At 36.7% G+C, this 22,020-nt stretch overlaps 1 protein-coding gene across 2 annotated transcripts in view; it reads left to right on the top strand.

Annotated features, from left to right (window-relative positions):
- Positions 1-19,835, top strand: part of EMC2 (ER membrane protein complex subunit 2) — a 58,426-nt gene extending 38,591 nt beyond the window's left edge. For both annotated transcript variants that reach the window (XM_007427420.4, XM_007427422.3), the window contains exons 11-12: positions 4,560-15,618; positions 18,764-19,835. In XM_007427420.4, the coding sequence (XP_007427482.1) occupies positions 4,560-4,646 (87 nt within the window). In that variant the 3' untranslated portion in view covers positions 4,647-15,618; positions 18,764-19,835. The remainder of the gene's footprint in view (positions 1-4,559; positions 15,619-18,763) is intronic.
- The last annotated feature ends 2,185 nt before the right edge of the window (positions 19,836-22,020 follow it).

The raw sequence follows: 22,020 nt of genomic DNA, 5'->3' as shown, positions 1-22,020 counted from the left end.
TGGAAATGAATCAAAACTATTGTAAATTGGCTCCTCTCTCAGTTGATACTTAACAGAACAGTTGCATTGTTACTCAACTAAAACATACTTAAAACAAATGTCAGCATTTTTTTTTTGGTGACTTCATATATTTATGATATATTGCATGCTTCAGCTGTATTTTAACAGAAAAGTGACAGATACCATATCTAGCTGAAAACTGCAAGGGGAATTTAAGTATGTGGGATACAGTTACATGAGAAATGGGCCTGAATATCAAGTTTACATCCTACCCTTACAAAAGATGCCATAAGAAACTTTGCTGAATAAATACCAAACTTTGCTTGACCTGAGTGTACCATGTGGTTTGTCTTGTTTATATATTTGTATTTGAAACTACCGAAAACCTAAAAGCCCAGCAAATGGACTGAGAATGTAGGTATTGTTTCTTCAAAAATTCTCTGTTGCTAAAGGTTGCCACCTTGTGAGCAGAGCGATGAAGTGTTGATGTTCCATTTTTTTTCTTTTTTAAAGTAAGAAGGATGGAACAAGTGTTGACATTTTAAGCAAGTAAATAACTCCACAGATAATAGGTTGGATTTGTCAGATTCTGAAGCATTCCTGTATGCATAGAGGAACTGGTGACTCCTCTGGTTTCAGCAACCCTTTGCCCACCGTTGGATATGTGGCTGTATAGTATTACTGGCCTTTAAAATTTCCATGTATTTCCAAAGGTATAGAAGACTTTTGGTGCATCTGAATTGAGTGGGAGAGAAGAGTTGAGAATCACCACTAGATCTTCTATTTTATTTTGGGTTTCTTGACATGCTCACTCTGTTCAGTTAATACAATTTCATGGAGTATTCACCAAGTAAGCAGAGTTCAGCAGCCCCTCCCTCAGTAGAATCAAGCTGTGGGACAATCATACATAAATACCACTCATCTATGTACAGCAGGTAAACCTTTGTGTAGGAAGCATAATAACGGTGGCCTTTAAGGAACTACTGTTTATATTTATATATATGTATGTATATGTATATTTTTGCTTCAGCAGGCTAATGTGACTATTCCTCTGTTAACATGTTTTCCTGTTACAGCATAGAAGATGCTGTTTTGAGGAAAAAGATTAATATTTTTTTAGAGTAGCACGTGATACCACTGCTTCTGAATACTTTTAATTTTATTTGTGTGAGGATTCAATTTGAGAAAATATGCCCAGAGTTCAGTTCTAATTGAAATTAACAGATATGAAACCAGGAGCTTATATCCCTATACTGCTTGGGCCATCCACCGAAACTCATTGTTCATTATGGTTTAACTGCAAAATATTCCTGCATACTTTGAACTTAAAGCACACTGGCTAATATGTAGCTGAAGGTGTACCTAACTGTCTTAAACTTTTAGGAACAACACCTAAAAGGACAGAAATAATACAATTTAAAGAAAAGCCTTTGACAACATTTAGAGCTTCTTAGATTTTTTAAAAAGCAAATAAAATGGTCCAGATAGATGTGTACAAAATTATGTATGATATTAAGAAATTGATAGGGAGTTTTCTCTAATTCTACCTCTTATATTAGAACTGAGAATAATCCAATGAAGCTAAATACAGAGAGATTCAAGATAGACAGAAAGAGGTACCTCATTGTCTGCCGTTCAGGATAGTGGGATCAGGAAACCAACTCCACAGGAGGACTAGAACCGTATCTTACTGAGATAGGCTCTAGTAACAGAATCTTGCAAGTCGGTCTGTGGTTCTTCTCCCCTCCCTCTTACATCTCAGTGACTCAGGGAGGAATCAGCCTGAGTCTCTTCTTAATGCTATCTCCCTTTCCAAGACACAAGGAATGCTTCTGCCCTTTTAGTTTACATAACAGTTCCTGAATATTTGCTTTAAGGCCCTGGCTCTCTACATTCATATATCTTATGATAAAACTTTGGAATTATTATGATGTCTACATGTTATTTAATGTAGAAAGATGCTACCAATAGTCACAATGACTAATACAAACTGGATAAAGCTAAACCAGAAGTTTAATTGTGGTTTACCCCCATACTTAACCAGAAAGCAATTACAGATAGGTCATGATTAATGTAAATTCAAATAATGTGATATTCGATTTAGTGCAAATTGTAAATTAATACTGACCCAAAATTCAGTTAATGCAATGCGCAGTTGCGGTTGGGGTTACAGACACTGCTAATCTTTGTGTGTGCAAAATGGAGAAAAGGAAGATTCCATCAGAGGAAAACACTACACATGTTAAAAAAAAAGCCAGGTTGGTATAGTGGTTAAAGCATCAGGGTAGAAACCAGGAGGCCATGAGTTCTAGTCCTGCTTTAGGCATGAAGCCAGCTGGGTGACCTTGGGCCAGTCACTCTCTCTCAACCCTAGGAAGAAGGAAATGGCAAACCGCTTCTGAAAAACCTTGCCAAGAAAACTGCAGGGACTTGTCTCGGCAGTCGCCAGGAGTCAAAAACTGAGGCACAAAGTCACAAAAAATTAAAAAAGAAGAGGCTTTAATGTAATAACATTAGAGCAAAAATTTGATGTAGTTGAATGATATGAACATGGTCATAGCAACAATAAAATTGGATGAGATGTTGGAATGCCCAAATCTACATAGAATTTTTTGTTTGTTTTTATTTCGCTTTCTATAACTATTCTGTGACTTTGTTAACCATAAATTTATAAGTGTGTTCTTTTTATCCTTCAATGTAATAATTCATTAATATACCTATAAAAAATATGTTTAAAATTTTTCATTGCCTATTTCCATCAAGCTGGAACCATATTTTCCCATAGACATATCACTTTGAATAGTGCGAGTTTGAATAATGCCACCATTTTGTGCGATTCATTAACTGCACTAATTGAGAGCTACCTCTATATTATAGTGTAGTGTGAGGAGTGACCTGAGCCACTGCCTTTGGTAAGGTAGCATGATCTGTCTTATAGTACCAATTGCTGTAGAACAGTGTTTCTCAACCTCGGCAACTTTAAGATGTGTGGACTTCAACTCCCAGAATTCCCCAGCCAGCCATGCTGGCTGGGGAATTCTGGGAGTTGAAGTCCACACATCTTAAAGTTGCCGAGGTTGAGAAACACTGCTGTAGAACATGAGCAGGGGGATGTTCTCACCCTCAAATCCTGCTTGTTGTCTTCCTAAAAGTACTTTATTAGCTATCGCATAGCAGAACGTTGGATTATAGAAGCCCTTGGTGAGATCCAGCAGGATTACTGTTATACTCATGGAGAGTTGATAACCATGGGCAGTTTTGCCAATGTTTCCTGTAATTTTATGCGATGTCAAAGCACTCTCGGATGTGTCTTTGTAACCGTATGGTATAGATTTAAAGCACACAAACATCTCACCTAAAGAGCATGCCGAATTACATAATTTATATAATTCAGGGTCATATCTTCACCAGCCGTGTATATTAGTGGAACTGTGTGAGAGATAATGTATAATTACAGTAGTGTAATAAAACATAATAATGTAATAAACTAAAATATATCGATGTTACTAATATTGAAGACTCCTTCCCTGTGTCTGTTTGCTTAGCACCAAAATAAAATGCAGTGTCTTATTGTTCCAGTTATGCCAATGCCATTCAAGGGAGCAATTTTTCAGATTAACAGGAAACATTATGCTTGTTAATGCCTCATATTTGTTTTAATGTGCTTAAAAATAGAATACATTGAAGATTTCTTAATGCACTTTTGCAGTCAGCTTTATCTTTCCCTTAAGTCCAAATCCGCACTATCTAGTCAATTTTTGAAGAGGGTAGAGGGGGCTATTCCTACATAATCTTTTTGTTTCCTTTTATTTTCTTTGAAACTTTAGTTTATAGAATCAAGATTCCTCAAGTTTAAAAACAGTTCAGAGGGTCAAAAGCAGGTTAATAGCTAATCTTGTTTCAGGTGGAATGTTACCTTTCCAAGCATCAAGCATTATCAGTGGTTCATGAGATGTTTAATTAATTATGAGAAAACAAGCACACTAATCAGGGAACCATTAATTAAAGAAAAAGTTAAATATATATACATATGACATGCTCATTTATTAACATTTGAGAACAGATTGTTACAGTTACACAGACAAAAAAGTATTCTAGGTCATTATATTTTTTTCATACGGCAGAAGATTGGGAAAATACAATACTACAAGTGTTCTATTCCATCGACAGTTCTCAGGTGTTCTAGCCATCACTTATTGTTCACAGTTTGGGGACCAGTGGATACTGCATGCATTACTAAGCACCAGGAGAGTCAAAGGGGAGAACAGAGTAAAAAACTATAGGGGCTGTAATTGCGTAATTGAAACCCTAACCCCTTTTAAAGTGGGTTGCTGAGTGAGGCTTTTGATTGTATGATCACAGTCAGTTTCTTCACTTTTTTTTTTACTGCTCCCTGCCACACCTCTACACACTTTAAACCCTTAAAATGTATTCCTTTACAATCAGATTTTGCTTAAATAAACTTTTTGTAACTATTGGACTCTATGGCCACCTTTGCCTATTGTACTTTTTTTATTGCATTTGTTTTTGAAAACTGATTTGTTTTTCTTTTCATTTAGTATGCTGGCCGTAGTAAGAAAGAGACCAAGTATTCACTGAAAGCTGTAGAAGACATGTTGGAGGCCCTGCAGATCACTCAATCGTAAACCGTAGAAAAGATGACCAGTGGTAGATCTTTTCTCCAGCTCCATGGCTGAACTTCTGTCCTCACAGACTTAATGTTACTTTTAAATGCCTCATTATGTTAACAGTGGTTTCATGTTAGTAAAAGTTGCTATCTTGAATAATGTGTTTTATAAAAATGTAAGATTTCTATTTATTGCTTCTATGATGGAAAGCCACTGCAGTTAATAAAAAGAGTAAATTTTATCGAACGTCGGCTTCTTCAGACCTTGTAAAGCAAATGCTTAGGCCATAATTTGATGTAAAAATAAATTAAGTGATAAAGCAGGATGATTTATTGCACATAAGTGGAAGTGCTGGAGACCTGTGCGTAAATATGAGTACCATATGGTACATGAACTATTTTATGGAACAGAGCTAGAAGATCACCATAATGATCAAGCAGTATTCACCTGGATATTCTGTACTGCAGAAGAGTATTAATGTGACTGCGGCACTGATTTGCAAAATAGCAGTAGAAAAGTGATAAGTGCTATGCTTTGAACATTATGGATGAAGTACCAGCTTTAAGTGATGCCTTGTTGGTGGAGTTACTTTCATGCTGCTGATTCTAACCTGCATCTGAAATGGCTGCTCCGTTTGTTTAGATAAACAAGGACACATATTTCTTTAATAATGATAATTTGTTCAACTTGTATGCCACCCAACTCACAACAATCAAAGAAATTATAATAAAACCAATAAAAGAGAAAAGATGGCAAGAACAACATGGAACTAACTCATGCTGTATTGACTTCAGTAGCAGCTATAGAGAAGATACCTAATTTGCTTGGATTCTTTTCAAAACTGACCCGTTGTAGAGATTTTGTTATGCTCCCCATCTGAAAATATGTAGAAAAATATACTCAAGGTGATAGGCTACCCTTGAATTTCTACCATGGCTTTACTAATTGATTCCTATTTTACACAAGTTGTGTTTATAATTAATTCTGTTGCTGGCCTTTTTGTGTAGAAGGGCTTTAGGGAGAATAAGTAATGCTTTCTCTTCATTTGGAACTTTTCAAATATTGTGAAAAAGTTCCCTTTCAGATTTTCTGAATTTGTGCACATCTTTGAATGTTATCTATGCTTTCTATGGCTCTGTAGGATTTTATGGATCCTACAGAGAGAGAAAAAAGGAGTCAAATGCAATATTCCAGTGTGACAAAGTAATCATTCCCTTAAATCCATTAACTATATTTAGTTGCAGTAACCACAGCTACTCTTTTCCTTTAACTGCTGATCAGTCTCTCATTGCTGTGTAGGAATTTTTGCCCATTCCTCCACAGTAAACAGCTTTACTTCATTTTTAAGAATGCCTTTGTGCTTTCTCCACTTTCTTTGTCTGAATGCCAATTTCCATGCAAAAGAATGAACATCTGAGAATGTGAAATCTTGTCTCAGAATTGAGTTAATACACATAGTAAGTTCCAAAATGGAACTGTTGTAGGACACAAAATAGAACAAAGAAAAAAAGCAAAAGCAAAAGTGCAGTGAGAAAGAAAAAGAAATAGAAGAAGCTTCCGATTCTCTCTGCAGGAAATATAATTACAAAATTATCTCTTACTCTATGATTACCAAAAGGAAAAAAAACCCCTCACTTTTTTCTGTTACCCATTTTTTTTTCTAATCAAATCCACAAGTCACAAGTGTATTTTTTTTTCCATTTCATGCAAAAAGTCTCTAAGGGGTTTCCAGTCAACCATAAATGTAGCTAGTGTCTTTAATCAAGGACATTAATTTAGCCATCTCTGCAAGTTCCATCATCTTCATCAACCATTCCTCCATTGTGGGTGGTGCTGAACCTTTCCACGTTTAAGCATATGATAGTCTTGCTGCAGTTGTCCTATATAAAAACAAAGTTCCATAAGTTTTTTTTTGTTGCCTGTACATTAGTCCCAAAAGAAAAGTCTCTGGGTTCAGTTGTATTTTAACCTTTAAAATCTTCTGAATTAATGCGTGTATTTCTATCCAAAATTTTTCATCTTTTTTACATGTCCACCAAACATGATAAAATGTCCCTACATGTTCATATTTCCAGCAAAGATTTGAAATACCTTTACAAGTAGTCCTCGCTATCCGATCATTCAGCCAGCAACCATTCAAAGTTACAACGGCACTGAATGAAGGGGTTTACACCCTGACCTGAAGTTACAGCGGTCCAGGCCTTTGGCAATCAGTTTGTCCTTAAACAGGATGCCAAATGCCCCACAATCATGCAATCACCATTTGCAAACTTGCGTGCTGCCTGCTGGGAAAGTAACCAACAGGAAAGGTTGCTCCATGGGCTAAACTCCCTGTGCCAAAATCCTGCTTGGATTTCACCACAAAGGTTTTTCAGGCAGCCCACATGGGATATTTAGCGAATGGAGCTTTGGGATCTGCCTGAAAAAGCTTCCTGCTGAAAATCCAAGCAGGATTTTCAGCCATGGAGGATGGGAGAGGAAGCAAGGGTGTGTGTGGGAGGGTCAGGTCGGGTGCGTGAGGACCTACCTCATGCACCCAACCCACACTGCATCCCCACACCCCCAACCCTCCCACGCACACCTGTGCACCTTCTTGCTCCCTCCCCTATACCTGGCAGTGCCTGGGTCTTGCAACTTCCTGCCAGCTTCCCCACTGATCTGATTGTGGGAAGCCAGCAGAAAGTTGCCTTGCCTAATGACTGGGCATTCACTTAATGACGGCAACTGGGACTGCCAAGATTGCAGTCGCTAAGCAATGTGGTCACGTGATGTTTCACCTAACGACTGCATTGCTTAATGACTGAAGTTCCGGTCCCAATTGTGGTTGGATAGCAAGGACTGCTTGTATACATTCGCAACAATTTCTCTGGACAAATACTAATGATACATTATAAAAATTCTTTTTAAGCTAGAACATAATGTAAATTTCAGTCCTTTCAACTACATATTTTTCCATTGATCCATTTGTATATTATAGGCAAAGCTCTTACCCCATTTTATGATGCATTCTTTCACTTGCTCTTCTTCTAGCTCATATTTCAGCAAAAGTTTGTAAATTTTAGCAATAACATGTTTATCATTAGTACATAATTCTGTTTTCAAACTCAGTCTTATTTTGTTCAAAACCATAACATCTTTTATCCACTTTAAACCTTTCTGATAATTGTACATAAGAAAACCATTGGCAAGTATATCCTTCTGTTGTCAAATCTCTTGATTTCATTTTATGATTCCCTTGAAAGAATTCTAATGCATCGCAATAAGTTAACAATTTCTGCTTACTTATCATTTCTTGTCTATAAAATGCTTCTTGTGCTGAAAGCCACAAAGGTGTTTTTGGGCAGAACCTAAATTTATATTTATTCCATACTCTAAGGATGGCCCACCTAACATAATGATTTTTGAAATATGCATTAACCTTAGTTTTGTCATATCATAGATATCCAAGCCTCCTGGCAAATAGAAGGAGAAGGGGTAGAAACAGAAGCAGTAACAGACTTTATTTATTTGGGCTCCAAGATCACCACAGACAATGGTTCATGGGGTCACGAAGAGTCGGACATGACTTAACGACTGAACAACAACAAGAAGATATCCAAGCCATCCAAATCTCAAATGACATCCTTCTAACTCCAATAACAACATTCTATTTCTTAACAACACCCACTGTGTCATCCAAACTAAACAACAGGCAGTAAAGTATAATTTCAAATCTGGTAGACCCAATCCTTCTTTTTCTTTTGCATCTTGTAGTACTGTACCTTATATCAGATTCAAGTTTTTTTCCTCCTGCCATTCAAATTTAGATATATCCTTCTGCCATTGTTTAAATGGTTCATCAGTTGTCAAAATAGATATTATCTGAAACAAAAATAACATTCTAGGTAAAATGTTAATCACAGAGATTCTACCCAACAGTGACAATTGTAGTTTGTCCCATCTTAATAAATCTTTTTAAACTTCATTCCATGTCTTAACATAGTTATTTTGTAATAACATGCAATTCATATTTGTCATAGCCATACCCAAGTACTTTACCTTCTTAAAACCAATTTTAAATCTTAAAACCCATTTTATTCATCAATTCTGTTTGATCTTATATCTTCATGTTTTTTGTTAATATCTTTGTCTTCTGTTTAGTAATCTTGAAACCTGCTAAGGTCTTAAATTCTTTTCATTTACTCATTAAAAATTCAATTCCCTTTAAGGGAGCTGCCAAAACCATATCCAAGTCATCTGCAAAAGCTGTTAACTTGTATGACTCTTTTTAAATTTTTACGCCTATGATCCTTTTCTCTTTGAAATATCGATTCAATATTTCAAGAATTAAAATAAACAAAAGAGGAGACAGTAGGCAACCTTGTCTTGTCCCTTTTTGTAACTCTCATGGTTTAGTTAAATCTCCATTAATGATTATTTGTGCTGTCTGTGAAGTATAAATTGATTTCACCCATTTTATAAAATTCTCTCCAAAATTCATATCTTCCAAAACCTTAAACAAAAAAGTACAGTTCAAAAGCCTTCTCTGCATCTAAAAAGATCGATGCAGCTTGTTTTTCATTATGTTGTTCCAAATATTCCAAAATATCCCAACACAGTTCTAATATTGTCTTTCATCTGTCTTTTAGGTAAAAGCCCACATTGATCTTCATGAATAAATTGTTGCAAATTTATTTTCAGTCTTTCAGCTAAAATCATTGTAAATAACTTATGATCATTATTCAACAATTATATTGGTCTGTAATTCCTTGCTAAAGTCAAGTTTTGTCCTTCTTTGGGTATTAATGTTATATTAGCCTCTTTCCAAGTCTCTGGCATTTTTCTACCCTGTAAAATATAATTCATCGTATTTTGTAAAGGTTGTAAAAGTTCATTCTCAAAGCATTTATTCTTAATCTTCAAAGAATTTAATACTTCATTTAATCTTCATCTGAAAGATTTTCTTTTATAAATCAGACTCACAGGATTATGGTCTGAGAAAGAATTTGGTAAAATATCTACCTTAGAAATTTTAGTAGCCAAGTCTCTTGAAATCCAAATCATATCTATTCTTGAAAAAGATTTGGGTCTTTCTGAAAAATATGTGTAGTCTTTTGAACTACCATTCTTCTGTCTCCCTGCATCAACTAGCCCTGAATTGTCCATCAAATCAAAGAAAACTTTTGGTAATTTACCTTGAGGAATTTTAATATTTTTCTCAGAAGTCCTGTCCAGTTGGGGGGAGACCACTTCATTCCAATCCCCCATCAAACACCAACTGTCATAAGAAAAGTCCATTAATCTCTCTATAAGTTGTTTATAAGAAGTCACTTTATCTTCATTTGGAAGATAAAGTGACTTCTTATAAAACAAGGCCATGGTTTTAACCCCATATAATGTAACTTCAACAAATCTACCATGTTCATCAGTTGATACAAGTTCTGGGTTTCGTTGAGGATTAATATTCAAAACAACTCAATTTCTCTTCTTAATATCTGCTGAGATAATTCTTCACCCAAAGTTTTATAACTGAAATGTTTTATATATTTTTTCCTGATATGAGTTTCTTGTAGGCAAATAATATCTTGCTTTAATTTTTTCAAATAATAAAATATTTTGTTCCTCTTCTGAGGAGCATTTGCTCCATTTACTGTATATTTCATGTTAAACATTTGTAATCCATACTCAGACCAAAAATTTAGAAAAATCCATGCCTGTAGCAGCTAATTCAGTATCATATTTTGGTTTCTGTTGCATCTGTTGTGATTGTTGTGTTGTGATTGTTGTGTATGTCCCTCTGAATCCTCTATTTCCCTCTCCTCCAATTCTCCTTTATATTTTTCTAAAAAATCTCTCACCTTCTGAACAGAATTCAGTCTAAATTTTTGATGTTTAAAAGTAAAAATCACACCTTCCAACTTATCCCATAGAAATGGAATCTTTTTCTGTTTTAATTTTTCAGCTAAGAAGGAATATTCTTTTCCCTTACATAAAATACTAATAGGAATCTCTTTCAAAACAATTATATCTGTATTATCCATTTTCAGTCTTGTATTAAAATGTTGCTGCAGGACTTGATCCCATGTCTTCTTTCTAATAAAGTGCACCAAAATACCTTTAGGGACATTCCTCATCCTGGCAATCCGGAATTTATTCTATAAATCTTGCCAATTTCTGCCTCTGTATCTTCTTCTTCTAGATCCAAAAAAATTGCCAAAGCATTAATAAGCCACTTTCTAGTATTTTCATCTGGAATCTCTGGAACAGCTCTAAATCTAACACAGAATTCTTTCTCTCTCAATTCCAGTAAAGCCAGGTTATCCAGTTCTCTTTCCAACTCTCTTTCTTGAATCTCTGACTTACTCTCTAAAATTTCCACTCTATCGTTAATTTGCTTTACCTCTCCAGATATTTGTTTTATAGAATTTTCCATCTTTTTAACATCTTCTGTCATCTCCTCTCTTAGCTTTACAAATCTTTCATCCATATTTTTTTTGAAAAGCATCCAGTTTATTCCCCATTTGCTCAAAAAATTTCTGAAGTATATCTTGTGTAATTATTTTTTCTGTAGGTTGTTCTAGCGAGCCTCTTCTGCCCTCGTTTTCCATTTTTTAGTAGTCATTTTAAATCCAAAAGCAAAAAGGTCCCAAGCCAAGAGAATAAAAAGAAACACCTCTTTTTCTTTTCCTTGTTATCTTCTTGTTTCAAATGCTCTCAATGACTTCCACCACAACAAATGCAACTAAACATCACAGTGTGTCTGTGCCTTATCTTTTCTTATGCAGATACCACCAATCACACAGATTCTTAAAGGATAGCTAGCAACACTCCCACGCTGGGCTAATCTCTTTAGCTAGCTTAATAAGAAATTATAGCAAAGCGCTTTCATCAAAAATAAAAGTAATAAAAATAGGAATAGGAATAGAAAAATAGGAAGAAAAAAAGACTGTCCCCTTGTCTGTTTTAAAACCTTTCTTATATTGAGCTTTTTGCAAATAGTCTTGAATTTTTAAATCAACGTCTCACCCCAAGGAATCTTACCTTTGCTGCAGAGGAAATCTCTCTTCATCTGTAATTAATTAGTTCCCAAGGTGATTAAGAAGTGGGGAGAAGCAAGGCTCTAATGTCCATAAGGCTCCACTGCAGTGAGGAATGTAGATGGAATTCCAGGTCTTCTGGCAGCTCAACCCCCAAGTTGGCTGCAAAAACATTTCAGTTTCTGCAGTTAGCTCAGAAGGAACTGCCATCCGGAGCACACACGGTTTATCTCTCAATCTTCCTTTGATCGTGGAAGATTGCACCAGCCAGAATTCACCTCCCAGCCAGCGTTCTCAGCTACGATGGCTCTCTACACTTTGGAGAGCGTCAGCCTGCCATTTTTCCCCACCAGAAGCACCTGATGTATTGAAGTTTGTGATACTGATGTGAATTCTATTTCCCATTTTCTAGCCAAAATAGGAATCTCTAATTCTTTATTTCATTCACTCATTAAAGTGTGCACATCAAATCAATTCATTACAATAGAATTGATCAAAAGTAATTGTAAGGGGTATTGGGTTGTAAGATTCGGTAATTGCTTGTAGCAAATTAGGTGTTTCCAAGGCCAGAAATACCACAAGTCCAAATTAGGATGTCACTAGTTGTTCAGTTAATGACATTTGAGTTTTTTGAATATTTCTATGCCACAACCTTTCTAGGAGTTACCACATTTTTGTGGGATTTATGTCGGGGCTTTGACTTGTCCATTCCACAGCATTTAAATTGTTCATCATACATTCTCTTGCAGACATAATGTAATGGATTGAACCAGTGAGGAGGGGGAGCAGTTACTTTTTTCAAACTGGCACACTACAAGTAGGTTAATGCATGTTTACAAGCCAGTGTAAAAGCACCAAATTTTGGTACTCTTTTTTTCAGACTCCATATTTTTCTGTAGGACTCACATGAAGCTCTGATAACATTCAGTGCAAAGTTATGCAGACATTCAGAATATCCAAAAGCGGGTGAGTACTTTTTTGTGGAGCTGCAACATTTCCAGGACAAGGAATGTCTTCAGGTCTAAATACAGGTAGTCCTCGTTTAGCTACTGCCTTGTTTAGCAACTGTTTGCAGTTACGACAGTGATGAAAAAGTAACTTTGAGACCAATCCTTGCATTTCCGCCCTTCACAGCTATGTAAAGGAAAGGAAAGTTGAAGATCATAAGCACAGTTGGGTTTCACTTAGCAACCACTTTGCTTAACAACCAAGTTGCCACTCCCAATTGTGGTTGCTTAATGAGGACTACCTATACAGCACCAGAACAAGTGAATGGAATTTATTATGAATCCAGCTTTTGGATATAGTCTCCCAAGTTTGTGCAAGCCAAAAAGTACAGTTTGTAGTTGTCATTTTAACTGTGACATAGATGAGCAAAAATGTATCTCCCACCACCACATTCATATACCCTGGTATGCCTTGGAGGGGGGCAATTCTTTTATCCAGGGAAATCATGAACAGGGAAGAAAATGGCACAACAGGATGCCTACATAAATTGAAGCAGTGATGGGAATTATGCCTATAAGGATTATGATTTTTCACAGAAGTGCAAGAAAAGTAGGAAATTAAGAAACTAAAGGTAATGTCTTTATGATCCACCCTCAGGCATGGAAGTTTTCTTTCAGCCCAACCTACCTTATAAGGCTGTTTTGGAGGAAAACAGGAGTGAGGAGTGTCATGCCCACTTTAATGCGTTCCTGAATAAAAGTCAGGATATAAATCTAGTACTGAATTCAGGCATGGAATTCAGACATGGAAAGTGAGCAAGCTTTAAGGACTCTCAGATCTGAATAGACTCCTTTTGTGCATTTTTCCCTGGTTTGCAACAAAGTACCATTTTGGAGGTGGGCAGTGTAATTTAGAGAATGCTTGTGATTAGAATTATGACCTCTGTTTCATCCTTTACAGGTTATATTCAAGCTGTATTTTGCCCATTTGGCTTGACTGTGTCAAGGAACAATCTTATTTGTTAGAAATTGGGATAAGGGGGGAGAAAAATAAGGCATAATTCAAGGGGCCTTTAAAATGTACACCCAGAGTACCACATTGGCTTTGGTGTTCTGTCCAAATTTAATTTTATCTTTTTTATTAACTGGAACCGATCGTGAGAATATAGTTATCTGAGAATGATTATGGTGTGAGACAGGCAATTACACAAACTAAAGAAAAACTCCAAATACAGGTTTTTAAAAGTATTATTAAGTGTTTCATAGTGCCTTCCAGTCATAAAAATATCACACTAAACATATCCCAGTGTCTGTTTGGAGAGTGAATTGGTGCAAAACCAGACATTTCCAGGTCTCTGGAAAGACACAGTATTCATCTGCCAAGGTGGATTCAGACTGGAGAGTCAAAAGTTATGCTTAAATTCTACTATATTTTACTGTGTTTTTTTTTTCACCATTGCTTTACATATGGAACTAAACAATGCTTGGATTCATAACAGATTTTAGTTTATGTGCTTTAAGCTTTCACTGTATTCATATTTGTTCAACTGAAAAGAGGGAAAAGAACAAACTTTTTTTAAAAAAAAAGTGGGCTAGGAATCACTTTGATATTTAAATTAACACATTAACTTTAATTACAAGTAGTCCTTGTTTAGTGATTGACTCATTTACTAACCGTTCACAGTTACAAGCGGGTGAATACTTTTTTGCAGAGCTGCAACATTTCCAGGACAAGGAATGTCTTCAGGTCTAAATACAGGTAGTCCTCGTTCAGCAACTGCCTTGATTAGCAACTGTTTGCAGTTACAACAGTGATGAAAAAGTAATGTTGTGACAAGTTCTCACATTTATGACCTTCACAAGTCTGTAAATTAAAGGAAAGCTGAAATAAGATTATAAGCACAGTTGCGGTTTCACTTAGCAACTGCTTTGCTTAGTGACTGAGTTGCCGGTCCCAAATGTGTTTACTAAACGAGGACTACCTGTAAACCAAATATTTGTTCTTCAAATTTACCATTTTAGGATTAGTTGCTAAAAGTGATGTGCCATTAATAGCAGATTTTAACTGTAAAAGCAGGTGTATTCAGGCTGTTTGTGTTATTTAATTTTCTCATACATCCTTTCTGAATGCTCTCTGTTGAGCTGAGGTTGTTGTCATATCAGAACTTGGCACTTGGAGCAGGCAGGGGGATAGGGAAACTGCAGCATAAAACTGTGTAGGTAATCGGCAGTTAAATGAGTGCATTCTGTATTCCCCACCCCTCTCTTTTCCTGTTTAAATTGAACTGTTCCCATATTTTGGGCGTTTTCCTTTTTTAAACATGTTTAACTTGGCCCTGACATCATGGTGATGGCTAGCTAAGATGCTGCTTAGGAAGGGAGAGGACTGTCATGATACATTTGCAAGGTTTTAAGTTATGACAGGGAATTCTTAAAAAGAGGTATATTCTGGCAGCATAAGGAAAAGAATTGTTTAAGCCAGATTTTCTTGCTGCAGAGAGAGTGGCTGGGTAGAAGTTTTCAGGGTTAATCTTATCTGAGGGACTTGTCCTGCACATGATCAGTAGGCAGCATGAATGAATATATGTTAATAAATAAAAAATTGCTAGTTCTGAATCACTATGGGATGGGAATTGGCAATCGGTATGATCTTGCCTTTGTATCTACCGGGCACTCAAGGCAACTGACAGAATTCTGACTTCTCATTTGTTAAGTATTCATTAGTTGCTTCAACTGCATAAATAAATATTTTGTTTGGAAAAATTATGGAAGCATGAATTACAAAACATGTAATTTTAGACTATTAGTGACCAAGTTTTAAAAATTATTATTTGTATATTATTGATTCAGCAGACCTGTCTCTTTTAATGCAAAAGGAACTGAACTGAAGAAAACCAATCAGATAAAAAATAAGGACTTTTGTTTCTCCTTCAACAAACCTCTGCCTCTTAAAAAATGTGAAAAAACTGTGTGGATGAATGGCTATCATGCCTCACAAAGCATGTGCAGTTCCATGCCTATGTCCAGGTAAGAAGGTCCCAGTTCATTTTATATCTAGGTTAGTGTATATAAGACTACAAAAATAATATCTTAAATAAAATTGTTGAAATATTTTCTATCTTCCTAGAAGGACTTAGCTGGGTTTTTAGGTTCTGGTAAGGTTATAATGAAGGAAGAATTGATTTAAATAATGTTCCATCATTTGCACAATCTATTTTTTTGGTGGGGGGTAATTCTATTTTGCCTCTGTTATCTCACAGTTGCTATAGAGCCTCAAATTACACATTTCATTTCATTTCTCCCTTGGCGCAATTGCCTTTGTGACTGCATTCATGTTTGCTAGGCATTGCATTACTATGTTACTTGGGCTTCAGACATTTTACAGAGGAGGGGCAGAAAAAGCTAATTAAATTTTCTTCCCTGGCAAGAATTCCATTGCTTGCATTTTCCATTCACCCAAGAAAATCACCATGGTCTTTGCCATAAAATGGTTTACCCTGTAAGAGCAGATTTCATGGTAATAAAGTTTACAACTCAGAACTTGTGAGTTAGCAATGGCAGCACCGTATTCCACTTACAGTTTGTGCAAGAGATGTGCTATCTAGCTGAACCATATAATTGCATGTATAATATCTGTTGCTAAAACTGTTCTATACAGTATGTGTGTGTGTGTGTGTGTGTGTGTGTGTGTGTGTCTACGGGGTTGAAGACCTGCTGATTCTAGTGAGATTCCTTCAAAAGAAGTTGATCTGCAACTTGGGGATCCTCTTGGTCTTGCAGATCCAGCTTAATGAGCAGGTGGCAGCTGTGACCAAAATGGCCTTTGTACAGCTCTATCTTGTATGCCAACTGTAAGCTTTCCTGGAATGGCAGATGTCACTGTCACTCACACCTTAGTCATCTCTCAAGTGGACCATTGCAATGCACTCTACATAGGGCTGCTCTTGAAGAGCATTTGGAAGCTACAGCTTGTCCAGAATGCAGTTGCTCAAAAAGTGGTGGGTGCATCTCAAGGCACCCATGTAACACCTCCATTCCAAGAGCTTCACTGTTTGCCCGTTGTCTTCCAGATGCAATTCAAGGTGCTGGTTGTCACTTTAAAGCGTCATATTTCGGAACCAGATATCTATGGAACTGGGTGTTAATGGGACTGCCTTCTCTCGCTAATATCTACCTACCCCAAAAGGTCCAGTAAGGTGGACTCACTGCATGTAGCCTTGATCAGAGATTGTCATCCTTGGGGCCACATAAACCTTTTCAGAACTCTTCCCAAATAATATAATCCTTGTGTGATTGGCCCCTTCCCTCCTGGCTTTTAGAAAATTGATGAAAATTTGGTTATTTCACCAAGCCAGGAAAATTGGATTGCCAGGAAAATTGGATTGTTGTGACTACAGTACCTCTCATAAAAACATAAGCAGATGCCTGCTGGATCAGACCCCTGGCCCATCTGATTGAGTAGTTTGTTGTCATAGTAACCAACCAGCTGCACAAGGAAGCCCCCTAGTCTCCCAGCACATGGACTTCAGAAGCAACTGCCATTAAGGCTAGTAGCTTCTGGTCCCCATGACTTCCATGAATTTGTCCAATCCTTTTTTGAAGCCAGCCCTACATCTTGTGGTAGTGAATTCAAAAGTTTTCTTAAGTTTTGTGTAAAAAAAAAAAAAAAGGTCAGTGGATGATGATGATCTGTTAATATTTTATTCATGATTCGCAGTTCCATAGTAATGCTACATGATTCTGAGGTAGACACAGGGAAAACTAATGTATGGTGACATAGCATTTTCCTTATAAGGAATGGAGAGAGGCCCAGTAGATAAGGTAGGATTATGTAGATTTTTTTTTATAACCAGAAGAAATGTATGTGTCTTAAGCAAAAGGTAGACTGAATCATGAAAGGAACAAATGCAGAGCAACTGCTATAACTAGGTCTGTTATAAGGTTCTAGAATACTAAGGATTCAGTGGTTCTGCAGCCTTGATGGGCATAACAAAGGGAAAAATAGTGTGCTTTGTGGGGTTTAAAGGAAAACTAGAGGTTCTTGGCCATCTGCTAATTTCCATAGAATTATAGAGTTGGAAGAGGCCTTAGTCAAATATCTGTTGTCAAATATCTGTTCAGTGCAGGAGACAATTAAACATCTCAGACAGATGACTCTCCAGCCTCTATTTGGAGATGTCTAATGAAGGAGAACTTACCACTGCACTTGGTAGCTTGTTCCACTGGCTGACAGCTTGCATAATCAGGAAATTCCTTCTGATGTCTACCCTGAAGCTGCTTTCTTATAAGTTTAATCCATTGGTTCTGGTCCTATCCTCAGGCCTAACTCAGAATAAATCCATTTGCTTTTTTGTGTGGCAATCCTTCAGATATTTGAAGACCACTACCCCGTCTCCTCTCAATAATCTTTTCTGTAGATTAAACGTACTCAGATACTTTACCCAATCATCATAGGTTTGGTTTCAAGATCTGTCACTATTCTGGTAGTTGTCCTCTGAATGTGACCCAATCTGTCACCGACCTTCTTAAACTCTTGGGCACAGAGATGGATATAACACTTCAGTTAGGGTCTGACCAGAGCAGAGTAGAACGGAACAATTATTTCCTGTAATATGGACTCTGCACTCCTGTTAAATTGCCTTTTTAGCAGCTGCATTGCACTGTTCCTGCATTTTTACCTTGTGCTCAACAAAAATATTAGTTCAAAAAGGCATTATATTACATTCATCTGATAATTCTTGATATTTTGGGAAGTGTTAATATTTCAGGATGGGTTTTCTTGCACACTAAGGCTATAATAGGCTAATTTTAAGGTTTTCTTCTTGGAACCCTGGACAATTACTATTGAACTTCTTAACCATTGGACGAGTCTTATATCCTTAATGCAATTAGTGGAAGATATGCATGAACACTGAGGCTGTTGCTCTGTGGTGTTGTTCCTTTTCATAGTAGTTTCTCACATTTAGTTCTTCTTCCCTGGAACAGAATTAATTAATTAAGTCAGGGCAACATCCAGGAAAGAGAAATGATACCTAACCAGAGAGCAAACATGCATGACAACCTTTCTTCTCTAGCACTCCTTAGTAGAATACAACTCTTAGTGTGTTGATAGAACTGCAGATATAATAATGCATTGTTCTCAATTCTTATTCTTATTCTTTTTTTTTTGCAGTATAAAAAAAAGCAAAGCTGAGTAAACCACAGCCTGGAGGGCAAAGCAAGGCCAACATCACCGAGATGGGGGCAAACTTGGGGTTGCCAAGCCATTGCAGCAGCTTATAGAAACAAATGAAGGAAGCTCTGATTTTTTTCCACAACATATCATGGGAAAATCTGCTGGGGATGCTCTTCGCATTACAGCAACAATAGAAGACAAAAGTCTCAGGGCTTTACTATTGCTGGATAGAAACCAAAGCTAACTTTTAAAATAGTTTAGCATAAATCCTGAGGCACTGGAAGAGTAAAGACAGTCAGAATTCCCAGGCTAAGATTTACCTCTGAAATGCAGGATTATCCTTTAAAGGTATTGGATTTTTCACTGAAGAGTTTTAGAGCTTGGATATTATAAGCTTGTAGCTAGCTGAAGCAAATCCTCTAGGAACAAGACTGTAAAATGTTAGAGATGAGCTGCTATTCAAAATTGAATGCAACAACCAGACCTTATTAGAGATGGTTTCCTTTATTTGGCCTGACAAGATGTGTGGGAAGGAATTTTATTTTTGGATATACATGATGCTTGAATTGTTCCTGGCATCTCAAGAATTTTTTTTTTCCCTCGCAGTGTAGTCTCTTGAAATCACTGGAATGGAAAAGGATCAAAGTGTAGAATTAACTGCGCAAAAGAATCAGCCCACACTTAACCATATTGTCTTCCTTTTGGAAATCAAGATACTGCTTTGTTACACTTATCTGAATCAAGAACAGAAGCCATACAACAGTGCAGTTTAGGTACTTAGGCTGTGTTTGTGCAGGATATAGTGGCCCCAGTATTGTGTACGGTGTGTGTATGTGGTAGATATTCCTTCTGAAAGTGCATACAAGTGGTAAGTGCCAACAGAAGTGCAGACAAAATAGAATTGCTAAAAATGTCAGGGGAAAAAACCAGCAGACTTGAGGAACCCAAAGACTGATAAAAGTACCTACAGTACAGTATTTCCTTCCCAAATAAAATAATCCAGTGGGCGCTGAATGTACTTATTACCCACAGAATGTGGGGTGTGCAATAAATGAATATTCAAATATTATTGAAGTCCAGCTTCCATAATTTATAAAAATTTTATGAAGAAACTTTTTATTGCAGGTCTGTGTGTGTGTGTTGGTGAAATTTTTGCCACTTAGTAAAAAAGGCAAATGGCCTCAGATTTCAATAGTATGACCGTGCCAGCTGAAGCACTTTACAACTGTAACTACGTTTACCCATTGTGCTGAGCTAAAATATGGTTGGTTGGTTGGTTGGTTGGCTCTTAATGTGTTGTGTGAACCTCAGCAACTCAACACTTCCAGATAAGCAAATCAGGATTTAGTGTGATATGTGACCAAGACATTGTGTGTAACTTCAGGATAAAGTAGAGTTTTTCTGTCTTCACAAATCAAATGTGATGATTCTGATCAAACAAAAATATATCTTGTAAATAAATTGGCATCCATCCAAGGAGATTGCAAAAAATCCATTATATCTTGCAATTGTCTTCAGATAAGTGAGCATCCCCAGTTTCTCAAGCTCACAGTAATTCTACAGCTTATCTTATTTTAGATTTATCACACTTTCATAGATTTGTTCCTTGTAATATTTTTGTAAAAAAAGAAAAAAGATCTGAGAGAAATGTAATGAAGACAGTTACTCACCAAGCAGAAAAATCTCAAGGAATTCTCCAAAATATAAATCCACCAGGAAGAAGTTTTTAATTTCTAATGTTGCTTGCTACATTACCTACCTATTACAGCCTGCCTGCCTGCCTGCCTGCCTGCCTGCCTGCCTGCCTGCCTGCCTGCCTGCCTTCCTTCCTTCCTTCCTTCCTTCCTTCCTTCCTTCCTTCCTTCCTTCCTTCCTTCCTTCCTTCCTTCCTTCCTTCCTTCTTTTCTTTGGAGGGGGCAGAAAACTCATTTTCAGGTTAAATTTGGATTCATAATTAAACTCATTTTCAAGTTTATTCACAAAGGGGCAGTGCCAAGTATACTATGATACATCTATGGTAGGAGTTGCCTGCAGCAGAGATGAAATTAGAAACTTCAAAATTTTGTCTCTTATGGTGCTTTTTTTTTTTTTAAATGGTTTTCCAACTTCGGAAAGCAACAGCCATGAATTTTTTAAAATTATCATTAAGGCTGCTCTTCTATAATTTATGCTAAGAGGTTTTGGCCTGTTTACATATTTTGGAATTTGGCAAAATTAGTAATGTGATAGTCCATATTTTAGATATGTGATAGAACATATCAAGCAATAAATAATGACACATGCTGTTTGGGGAGGGGTCTGTTCTTTTCATGGGGGGAGGGCTTGGTGGCCCTAAAATGGCCAGGATCTTCCAGTCCAAATTTTGTAGTGCTGGGAGTATGTTTTAACTCTGAACTAAACCAGATGCTGATCAGTTCTGTTCCTATTATTGACTTGATGTTGAGATGGTAACCAGACCCTTATTTGCAATGTTAACATTTGGAACAAATTAACAGCAGTTAGACTGAAATGAGAAACCCCCACTTTACTAAAGAGTTCAGTACATGTAATGCTGTAAAATCAGAAAGCCTGAAGTGTGTTAAATAGAAATAAATAAGTTAACTGTCTGTCATGCGCTCCTCACAAGGGATATGTTGTTTCCACTTTCAATGCCCACTTTTTAAAAGGATTTTTTTTAGTGCTCTTATGAGGGTGAGATCAGCCACTATCATCTGGAGAAGTCTGATTCTTCAGACAATTTCTGTCTCATATTCCTACCATATAGGAAAATGGAAAAAAACCATAACCACAGAGTTAGATTTCTGTTATTTTTAATATAACCACCAAGAACAACAACAATGTATAACTATAAAACAAGAGATTACAGATTCTGTCCCTTGCTGGGGGCATACATCTCCTTTTTATCTTTTCATCCAGAAATGTTTGCAATGAAGGGGGGGAAAAAACAGTTTGCAATGCTAGTTTATTTCCTTGCTTCTGTTACCCCTCATGGCACTTTATCTTTTCTGAAAATATTTCAGCTCGTTTCACATCATTTTAGCAGTTCAGTTTAGCAGTTCAGTTCATATTTTCAGCAATCAGTAAAATTTCTTCCTTCTAAGACAGGAATGGGCAACCTGAGTCACAGAGATCATGTACGCTTCCCTTTAAGTGGCACTGCTGAATTTCAGTAGTGTAAGCCAAAATAGGTTTAACATGGTAACCGAAACAAAGAACGTTTCCCCAAGGAAATAAAACAGAAAGCTGTGGCTTTA

Source organism: Python bivittatus, unplaced genomic scaffold (assembly GCF_059951505.1).
Source record: "Python bivittatus isolate LINGU-HERP-01145 unplaced genomic scaffold, Pbiv_v1 ctg000590_np1212, whole genome shotgun sequence".
Classification (NCBI taxonomy): Eukaryota; Metazoa; Chordata; class Lepidosauria; order Squamata; family Pythonidae; genus Python; species Python bivittatus.
This window is presented reverse-complemented; position numbering and strand designations above follow the sequence as displayed.